This window comes from Geotrypetes seraphini, chromosome 2 (assembly GCF_902459505.1).
Source record: "Geotrypetes seraphini chromosome 2, aGeoSer1.1, whole genome shotgun sequence".
NCBI lineage: Eukaryota > Metazoa > Chordata > Amphibia > Gymnophiona > Dermophiidae > Geotrypetes > Geotrypetes seraphini.
In genome coordinates this window covers 249691925-249703154 of record NC_047085.1, presented here as the reverse complement: position 1 = coordinate 249703154, position 11230 = coordinate 249691925, and the positions used below count along the sequence as shown (strand labels likewise).

The window sequence follows — 11230 nt, the reverse complement described above, 5'->3', positions numbered from 1 at the left end:
CGGTCATCGAGGGATGGCACCGGTACCGCTTTTTTCTTCTGCGGTACCTGCGGTGCCGCTCGACGCCCCGGAGATGAGGAGCCCGATGTCGAGGGACTCACCTCTATAGGGGCGGAGCGCTTCCGCTGGCGTCTTACAGGCGGCAGGATTGGACTCACTGCACTCGAGGCCGGAAGACGTTCCAGCGGGGAAGGCTTCTTAGCCGGCTTACCTGACTGTTGAGATGCCGGTGTGGAATCACGCGGCGTCGAAGACGAGGGTGCCGACTGAATCGGTGCCGAAGCCGGAGTCGAAGGAACGGGGTCGGACATCTCGGCACCGAACAACAATCGCTGCTGAATTTGGCGATTTTTTAATGTCCGTTTTTTTAAAGTAGCACAGCGGGTGCAAGAAGAGGCCTGATGCTCAGGACCCAAACACTGTAAACACCAGTTGTGTGGGTCCGTGAGAGATATAGGCCTAGCACACCGCTGGCACTTTTTAAAACCCGGTTGAGGGGGCATGAAAGTAAAAACGGCTTCCGCCAAATCGAAGGCCGAGGCTTCGATGGTGGCAGAAGGCCCCGCCGGGGAAAACCGAAAACTGAAGAAAAAAATGAAAGTTTTTTTTTTTTTTTTTTTTTTTTTTAAACAAAATGGAAAGAAAGAAAAAAGGCAATGTAAGCCAAAAAGTTTACGCGAGCGGAAAGGCAAGTTAAGAAAATTTCAACAGCCGTTGAAAACGCGTCTTCTTAGCTCCGCGGAAACTAAGAAACTAAGAAACTGAGGGACCGCGCGCCTCTGTCGGGCGGGAAGGCACTCGCGCGTGCGCGGTGCGGCCGAGCTAGAACTTTCTAAAAGTTCTTAGAGTGCAATCACTCTAAAATTGTCCGTACCGGGGCTCCGTCGGTGCCGTCACCCATCAGTCAAGAATATGCTGCCTGCTTGTCCTGGGATAATATATAATCCATCATTGATTCTAGAAGATAAATCTCTGCCATATTGTGAAATTCAAACACTGACTTTCTGCATTCATTGTTTTACAAATCCTTTCTAAAAGCAAATCCAAGGCACCGACCCTAGCTTTTGCTATGGGTGCCCAGTTATTCAAAGTTATTGACAGTTTACACCAAAATACTTGGAAGAAACTGCTCTCTTTCTGCGGTGTGGTGAACTCTTTGAGCTCTCTCTTGGTGATAACGGGAGAGCCGATCCCTAGGGGTCCGATTCACGTGGCCTTGCCATCGTGCTTTGATAATCATGCCACAGATCACGGCACTTGACAGGTACAGGCAAGCTGCAATGAGACCAAATAGTGCCACTGCTGCATCTCCACCCTGCACCTCACAGCTCATCCAGTTGTAGCCACGGCCGGCGTAAAGGCGCTCCCTCCTCTTGCATACGTCCGTGGCGTTCACCTGCTTAATGAAATGCAGGTAGAGGCCCACGGCTATGATGTAGCCTGCACAAGCCAAGACATCAAAAACCAACTCTGCTATAAGGACAGGGGTAGAGATGCGGTGGAGGGGTTTGGCACCAGTAAGAAGGAAAAAAAGTGTCCCTGCACCCACGACCAGGGTAAAAGCAACGCCTCCGTACACACCAGGGGCTCTCAGTTGGCTGTACTGCATGTCCAGGTCCCGCACCTGCTGAAGCTCAACACCTTCAAATGGGCTGTAAGCTGAATTAATGTCGAAGGCACCCATCCCCAAACCTGCTGAAGAGGTATATCCTGTAATCACTGCGTAAGAGGCCACCACACAGATCAGCACCAGAAGACCAACTACAACCTCCACAAACTGTAGAATACCTGAAAGATGAAGGAAACAGGTGAAAACATGCTTTCTGTTTGCCTTTTTACTTCTGTTAGCTACTCATTTCTAAATTTCTTATAACCAAGTACTGTACCATCTTACACTTCCTTTAATGTCAAAAGTTCATGGTTTCAAAGACAGTGCTATCGGCACCACTAGTAATCTGTAAAGTGAGCATGTTGTATCAGTCTAGATCCCTGATGTAAAGCGTCGCTAAACCATTCTCTTGCTTGGCATCATTTAGTATCTTAAGCATCCAAGCTGGAAGTGAAGTGGTCTGTCTTGGAGTGGGAGTCTGCCAGGGTAGCAGTGGCGTGCAGTGACATTCATAGCGGGGGATTCAGTAGATGAGAAAAACCAGGGATGACCAACCTTGACCCTCACAAAGTCAGGTTTTCCAAAATGAATGTGCATAAGATCAATTTGCATATAATGGAGGTAGTGCATGCAAATCTAATACATATTCATTGGAGAAATCCTGAAAACCTGACTAGATTGAGGTTCTTGAAGACCAAGGTTGGCCACTTGTGCGCCAAACATTAGAGCAGTATGTACTCTTAACCAAGGTTAATGTGCTCAGAGTTTGTGTCGAATGATGTCCTACAACATTGAACGAGCATTTACTACATCTCCATTTGATGTCTGTATTGATATGAAGAAACTTAAGTTCTGTATTGCTACTATCTTTCCAAAATCTATTCTTCAGATCTATACAGACTGTAAAACTGCAAATTCCATTAAAAAATACTTTGAGCAATACAGACTTTGACTATGACCCAAAGGGATGGGTGACAAGGCAAAGCTTATTTTATTTTGTTGTATGCATCCTGGAAGACATCTGTTCTCTGCTTTTGCCTCTTGTTTGTGGGTCCTCAATAACTTGCTGCTTCAGCCTCAAAATATCAAACAGGAATGACAGTAGACAATGCAAAGAATTTGTTACTATGAGCCAAACTAATGGTACAATTGCCTTCAATATCCATGAAAATGTTCTTAACACTGGACACAAAGCCAATTAATAAGATCACAAACCCAGTGACATTGGGCTGAGCTGATGGTATCCATGAAAATTTTCTTAAAACATGAAACAGAACCAGTTAACAAAATCTCAACATATGTATAACATCCCCAGAGAAGCACAAAGAGTTCAGTGGCCCCAGCATATTACCTCTCACCCCCAGAAAAAAACCCCCAAGAGAGACCTGAATAAAAATATTATGAAAAACGTGAGTTGAGATACCAAGTTCTTGGATCAGTAGGGCCAATGGACTCAGAAGTAAAACATAGGAGATAAAACAGATCCCTGAGGTACACCACATGATAATGTTTGCAATACACAATCTCTGGAGTTATGGGAAACATAACATCATAAGAATTGGCATATTGGGACAGACCAAAGGTCCATCAAGCTCAGTATCCTGTTTCCAACAGTGGCCAACCCAGGTCCCAAGTACCTGGCAAGATCCCAACATAGGAATGATCTGAAAGAAAAAACCAAAGCTATTCAAACACGGTACCTGTAAGGTTAACCTCTGTAAGATAAGAAAACATGAGCTCGTGCTTGAAAGCTGAAGAGAAGTCCAGTGACATCATAAGTGCAACAAATCCTTTGTCTAAATGTTCATGAATGTCACCAACCATTGATATCTCTCTGAAGGACTTCACACAATGTGATACCTGCCAGTGAGCCTTCTCTGGAGTAGCCCCCCACACTCTGGCATGCACTCCCTGAAAAGCTTCACTTAATACAAGACTATCACTACTTCAGGAAGCAGGTGGAACTTGGCTCTTCACCCTTTCATGGAAGAAGTAACTAATTTGCAAGTCACACACTCAAAAAGTGACACTTGGCTGCACATACTATAGCAAGACATGTTTATCCACTCCTACTTCTTTTTCACAGAAAGGGTGGTTGATCGCTGGAATAGTCTTCCACTACATGTGATCGAGGCCAGCAGCGTGCCTGATTATAAGGCCAGATGGGATCGTCACATGGGATCTATTCACAGGGCAATGGTAGGGGAGGGACATTAGGGTGGGCAGACTGGATGGGCCTTGGCCCTTATCTGCCATCTATTTCTATGTTTCTATGTTACCCCAGATGAGATAATTTCCAAGCATCCGTCTGACCTCATGTGCAATTTTGTTAAGATAAATCCATTATTTATGTATTTATTCAATTTTTAACACTGTTCTCCCAAGGGAGCACAGAACAGTTTAGATGAATTTATTCAGGTACTCAAGCATTTTCCCCCTCTCTGTCCCAGCAGGCTCCCAATCTTTCTAATGTATCTAGGGCAGTAGGGGCATTAAGTGACTTGCCCAAGGTCACATCGAGCAGTGCGGGTTTGAACCCACATCCTCAGGGTGCTGAGGCTGTAGTTTTAACCACTGTACCACACTCTCTCCCCTATTTTCTAACCTCTGTTAATCTATCTCTTCTATCTAAATACACCTTCTTTGTTCATATCTTATGCTATCTATTAAAAAGTATTATCGCACATTGTGTTGACATTGTAATGTATCAGTACAACTATTTCCCACTATATTAAAGGTCCAGGAATTGGCTTATAATGCTCAGGGATCTTCAGACCACCACCGAGTAGTATAATTTCAAGTGGTTCCAATCCTCATTAATCCCGGCAAGTTGTTAATAAGCCACTCTTTTTTATTCTGTAAATTGAAATATTGAGAGGTTCTTGAACATCAAGGAATTACACTGGATGTTCGAGCTGAATTCTATGCAACCTGATGGCTTGAACCTAACTTCTGATTGGATGACATTAACTGAATAAAAGTGCTTTTTCTTACAGGTTTTTTCCTGCTGTTTTATCGGGCTGATTTTGTCGGCTTGGGGGCGTGTTCCTATGTTTCTATGTGGGCAGAGACATCATGGAGGTTCCCCTATTTAAATGGAGCAGAAAGACGCCACGGCCATCTTGGCTCTGTAGCGGCATCAGTGAAGAGTTAGTTCAAAACTGTTATGGTAAGGAGTTGTGAGTTTATCTGTAAAAAGAGGCAAATGTACACGCATTGGTTGTGTTTTAATTGTAGTTTTTCTATGTTTGCAGCACTCCCCCGCCTTGAGAAAAGCTTGTGAAACGCGTCGGCGGTAAGGGAATGAACATTCAATAAAGCTAAGTACCATTTATTGATAGAGTTACAAGAGATAAGGCTATAAATTAAATTAAATTTAATTTAATTTAAACAAAATAAGTATAAAATTTACAAAACAAAAAAGAATAAAAAAGAGTGGCTTATTAACAACTTGCCGGGATTAATGAGGATTGGTACCATTTTTCGGTAGTGGTCTGAAGATCCCTGAGCACTATAAGCCAATTCCTGGTCCTTTAATATAGTGGGAAATAGTCGTAATGATTGATCACTGTGTGCACTAAAATTGTATAGTGTTTTTTAGTTTCAAACATGGTAATGTAACATATTGTGACAGGAATCTGGCTAGACCTACTAGAATCAAGGAGAAAGTCCCTGTAAGCCCAAGTAAAAACTCTGTGACCAGGTTTAGGAAACATCCTGATCAGTGTGAAAATCCTGTTCACAACTTTAAGAAGGAATCTGCCACTTTAAGAGTGTCCAGAGCTTAGGCTGATATTGAGAAGGCAGGGCCCTTTAAGAATTTGTCTAACCTTGCTAGGAGGGGGGCGTGGCTTATTGCCGAGGCTCCCATTTACTGAGCTTTCCTTGTCACATAGGGAGGAGAGACAGCTGGGACAAGGAGCTGAGCAGAAGCTGGGAAGGAAACCAATCCTTCCAGCTGAACCATGGACAGCACAAGGAAGTTTTCCTGAGAACTGGGAAATGGAGGAACTGGAAGCCAGCCAGACCAAACCAGTTGCAGAAGCCCAGCCTGAGGACTATGCCATGGAGTGCCAGGAGGACTATGTCTTGCTTAACTGGGAAGAACACTTAATGGATTGTGAGTAGGCTGTTAAGCCAAGCAGTTTTTTTTTCCTTCATGGGAGTTTTGAGTATGTTTTTGGAGCAGATTGTGCACTGCTCTGACTTGTGCTGGGGGTTGAAGAAGGAAAACCGGAGCCTGTCTCTTGGGAGGGTGGCAACACCTGTGGTGTATGGGCTCATCTCCTCCCAGCCTGTTGTGGATTCGGCTCTACCCAACAGGGCCACAGCCAGAGCCAAAGAGAACATTTACAGAGAACCTAGTGTTGGGTGCATGTACTGTTCTGTTAGGCCATGAGTAAGGCCAGAAGGAAAAGTTAAGGACTTTTGTGTTGATGGACTGGACTGACTCTAAAAGCACGGCTTGTACTATAGTGAAACTTATTTGCTTCTTTTGAGGAATGAATTGAATTCCTGGAAGCCTGTCCTTTTTTTTGCTCGTGCCAATTCTGAAATTGTGTTTGGAGTTTTGTTTTTCATTAAAGTGCTTTGTTTTGATCAACCAGAAAATCTCAGTGTGCAATTCTTGGGAGGCACTGAGAAAGAACTGTGTTCCACTACCTTTATTTAAACTTTGGGACTGGGATTCAGCAAAGCAACTAGGCCTAGCCAGGATCCTGCCCCACAATAATATGTACTATACCATACTTTATTATAATCTGAATTTTTTTTTTTTTACTGCTGTAATTGTCTATTGCTTATGTTTGACTTATTCTGGCTGTACACTGCCTTGAGGGAACTCCTTCAAAAAGATAGTACAGTAATCTCATAATAACGGACTCGCTTATAACGGAACCTCGCCTATAGCAGACGAGGTCCGCTGGTCCCGACCATGCGCCATTATAAACATAAAGAAAATCATCGCATATAATGGACAACCAATTTGGTCCCCAGAGCTGCTTTTAACTGTAGTTTTCTTTGGCTATAACAGACATGCAGGCTCCGCCTACAAGGCGCGTGGCATGCCGGTGATATAGTACCAAAATGCAGCCCAGAAGAAAATGACAGAGTATTTTTCTTTCCAGTACAGTATGACATAATACTTTAGAACATCTTTTAGTGTTCTGGTTTTGCAATCATTTCGTGCTATACCAGTTTTGTTGAGTTTTGTTCTTGATGTTGCTGATATGGTTGTGCAGTGAGTGTTGTTCATTGATTGAACGTTGTTTCAAGTTGACCTAAATAAAGTTTTTAAAAAATGCAACTCTGGATATAACGGACTGTTTTTCCAGGTCCCTTGAAGTCCGTTATAACGAGACTATACTGTAATAAAAACAAAGGTGACACCTAGTGGCTGATCCATGATTCAACAGCTACAGAGGATTGTTATAGCAATGACTGGACTAAAATAGTGAATAATTATCATTCCAGTTCTTGGGACACACCCAGCCTGTCAGGTTTGTAAGACATCTATAGTGAAAATACATAAGACTGCATGCATCGCCTCCACTGACTGAAAACAGATCTAAAGCATATTCATTGTGGATATCCTGAGAAATCAGAATGGCTGGGATATGCCCTGAGAACTGAACTGAGAACTTCTATATTAAAGTAAGATGCGTGGAGGGGCATAATCAAAAGATACATCTAAGTCCATTTTGGGCCTAAGTCGTTAGTCGCCCAAAGTCAGATATGGAAAAAGTCCATTTTCAAAAAATACGTCCCAAATAATTTTTTTTTTGAGAATCGTCTACTTGTACGTCCAGCCATCAGATCATATAGACTGCTAAGTCATCTATCTTTATACCCCATTTTCATCCAAAAATTCATCCAAGTCAAAAACGCCTAGAAAAAGACCTTTTGGACGTGGGTGGGGTCAGCAAAGTGATAGACTGGACACCCATACATTGCATCAGAGTAGTGAGGTACCTTACAGGGCTGTGAACTTCACAAAAAGGGTACCACATACACATTTCACCACAACAACCTTATAGGTCATGGTGAGCCCCCCAAAACACCCCTCAGAACCTACTAGACCCACCTGTCTACCCTCCCAATAGCCCTTATGGCTGCAGGTACCACTTTTTTGGCAGTACATAAGGGTTTTGGGGGTGCACATGTTTCACCATGCATGCAGTGGTTAGGGTGGCTTATGGGCCTGGATCTTCCTCTCCATGGTTCACTAGCCCACCCCCCAGACCACTTAAGCCACCTCTGTGCAGCTCTACTAGGCTTTCCTATGCCAGGCTGCCAGGTGCTAATGTTCTGGAGGCAGATATGTGACGTTTTTATTATGAATATTATGGTGGGGGTGGGGCAGTGATCACTGGGGGAGTGTGTAGGGGTCTGTACTTTGTGTCTGCAGTGCTTATCTGGTCACTTTGGATACCTTCTTGTGACTTAGACCTGGTTTTAGATGGCCTAAGTCACAACGTCCAAGTTCCGTCTAGGCAGTGTTGTTAAACTTTCGGTTATACATGCAGTATGACTAAGTCTAGGACGGCTCATGTCCCGCCTAAATCCTGCCCTCACCACTCCTCCAAAAATGCCCCTTTTAGCTCTGGGAGTATTGCAGCACTGTGAAGGCCTAAGTCATTTTTAGATACGTCTAAAACCCGGTTCGATTATCGGCACTTGACGACTTGTCTCACTGATCGTCTAAGTCACAGTTCTTCAATTGCTGGTCCGCGGACCGGTGCCGGTCCGCAAAAAAATCTTGCCGGTCCACGAAGGATTCGGGTCCCTGCTGCAACGAAATGTGCCGGCATCAGCTCACTTGCAACTTTCTGTTGCCATCGCTGTGCCGGGACTCCTGCCGCGTATGCTTCCTGCCTTGTCTCCGCACCTCCAGACCAGCAGCAGCGGCTCTGTGTGCTTTTAACTTCGGCACAGAGCTGCCCCTAAGCAGTAGTTTAGCGCGGTTTCATGAGGCAGCCTTGGGGCCTTTGCTAGGCCGGCCCAGCAAAGGCCCCGAGGCTGCCTCATGAAACCATGCTGAACTACTGCTTAGAGGCAGTTCTGTGCCGAAGTTAAAAGCACACAGAGCTGCCACTTGCCTAAAGACTCTTGGGCCGCTGAAGGAGGGCAAAGAGCAGCTGTCCTGGAGGTTTCCCTTCCTCTCACCTTTGCAGGTCCCTTTTTTCCATCTTTTTTTTTTTTTTTTCTTCAAACGGCAACGAGCCCCAGCATGGACATCAAGTAAGTTCCACTGTTCCTTGCAAGCGGTTCTACTCTGCCAAAGCTTTCCCTCTGACATGAGCCACTCTCAGGGGAAAGAAAGTGACCCGCAAAGGTGAGGGGAAAGGGGGCAGATGATGGAAGTTGGGGGGGGGGGTGAGAGAAAAGGGGCAGATGATGGAATGGAGGAGATGAGAGAAAGAAGGGACAGATGATGGAAGTGAGAAGAAGGGAGAGAGAGCAGAAGGCAAATGGATGTCAGTTAAGAGGGGAGAGCAGATGCTGAATGGAAGTGGGGAAAGAACACATACTGGATGGAAGGAGGAGATAAATAAAGGGGGAAGAAAATAGTAAGATAATGGAGGGGTGAGGGAAAGGGGTGACAAGCTGTGGGTAGATACAGTGAAAAGAGGGAAACGGGACTAAATAGTAAGAAAGAATTTAATTTAGATGGAGGCAGAAAATAGAGAAGGAAGACCAGAGAAGAAAAGGGAAGAGAGAACAGAGAACGATATCAGATCTGAGTGGAGGAAATGAGAAGAGAGAGATGCTAAAAACCACAAGGGGGAGGGAAGGACAGAGATGCCAGACCATGAGGGGAACAGAAGGAAAATGATGGATGCCAGACCAAATTGGGGGCGGGCAGGAGGAGAGATGGCAGGGAAAGACAGACAGTGAATGGAAGGGGCAGATGCTGGACTGAAGAGACAGAGAAGATTATCATGCCGCTGTACTGGGCCATGGTACGCCCTCATCTGAAGTACTGCGTCCAGCACTGGTCACCATACATGAAGAAGGACACGGAACTACTCGAAAGGGTCCAGAGAAGAGCAACTAAGATGGTTAAGGGGTTGGAGGAGCTGCGAAAGATTAGAGAAACTGGGCCTCTTCTCCCTCGAACAGAGGAGATGAAGAGGGGACATGAACGAAACATTCAAGATACTGAAGGGAATAGACTTAGTAGAGAAAGACACTATTCACTGTCTCCAAGGTAGGGAGAACAAGAGGGCACTCTCTAAAGTTGAAAGGGGATAGATTCTGTACAAACGTAAGGAAGTTCTTCTTCACCCAGAGAGTGGTAGAAAGCTGGAACGCTCTTCCAGAGGCTGTTATAAGGGAAAACACCCTCCAAGGATTCAAGACAAAGTTAGACAAGTTCCTGCTGAACAAGAACGTGCACTGGTAGGGCTAGTCTCAGTTAGGGTGCTGGTCTTAGACCAGAGGGCCGCCCGTGAGCGGACTGCTGGGCATGATGGTCTGACCCAGCAGTGGCAATTCTTATGTTCTTAGGGCAGACGCTGGATGGAAGAGAGTGAAAAGGCAATGAAAGCAGAAACCAGAGACGACAAAAGGTAGAAAAAAAATAATTTTATTTCTATCTTGTGATTCAAATATATCAGATTTGAAATATGTATCTTGCTAGACATAACTGGGGAGTGCAAAGCCCAGGCAGTGCTTCTTTAACTTTCAGCTGGCTTAGGGCTCTCTCTGACCAGGGGCAGTTGCTCTAGTTCCACTCCCCTAACACCATTCCTGTCATGTGTGACTGTGGTATTCTGTTACATGATATTTGTGTAGCATTCTGTAATAATTTGGCTTATTCAGTTTTCTTGACAGTAGAGGGGATATATGTGAAGGGGAGGGGAGACAGGGGTTTTGTTGATCTTTGCCCTGTATTATTTGTATTTATAAAATGACAATTGTATAGAATACAGTTTCTTTTTATACTTTAAGAAAATATGTTGAATATAAAATCATAACTATTTGAGGCTTGTGTGGATGGGATCAGATGGTTTGTGGGACCGAGCTCGTGGAGACAGGGCGGCGATGGCTTTTTAAAAAAAATTTCAGTCTTAGTAGTTTGCCGGTCCACGAAATAATTATTTTATTTCCACCGGTACTTAGGTGTAAAAGGTTGAAGAACACTGTTCTAAGTGCCGATTTAGGCCAGTTTTTAGACGTATTTCCGTTTCGATTATGAGCCCCATAGGGTATATACAAGAGGGTAAAAAAGCCCTGTGTAAATTACAAATGAAAGGTCATAGTGTTGCACTAGCCCAAATTTTAGTTGAACTAGAGACCAAAGGCGCAAGAGGAAGCTGCCAGGTCAAAAAACTCACCAAATGAAAATAAAAATTTTACATTTAAAGCTCCCTCCTGATCTTACTGCAATTTCATTCAAATGCCCCCGTGTTCCTTCCCCTGGTACACCTGAGAGAATAATCTACTATAATAAAACCCTAAGCGCATATGCGCACTCTTACCTGCATGTTCCGTGATCCCTGATCTGTAGGTCTGTGGCTGGCAGGAGTGCGCATGCGTGAGGCAGTTGGTGATAAAGGTAGGAAATGTTGTTTTTGGTTGTTTTTTTTTTTTTTTCCATGCTGGCCCTGATCCCATTAT

The 11230-nt window shown here is 44.4% G+C and overlaps 1 protein-coding gene across 1 annotated transcript in view; it reads right to left on the bottom strand.

Moving 5' to 3' along the window:
• Positions 1 to 937: 937 nt before the first annotated feature.
• Positions 938 to 11230, bottom strand: part of LOC117356054 (MARVEL domain-containing protein 3-like) — a 63480-nt gene continuing 53187 nt past the window's right edge. The window contains exon 4 of the mRNA XM_033935322.1: positions 938 to 1788. Coding sequence (XP_033791213.1) covers positions 1103 to 1788 — 686 coding nt within the window. The 3' untranslated portion in view covers positions 938 to 1102. The remainder of the gene's footprint in view (positions 1789 to 11230) is intronic.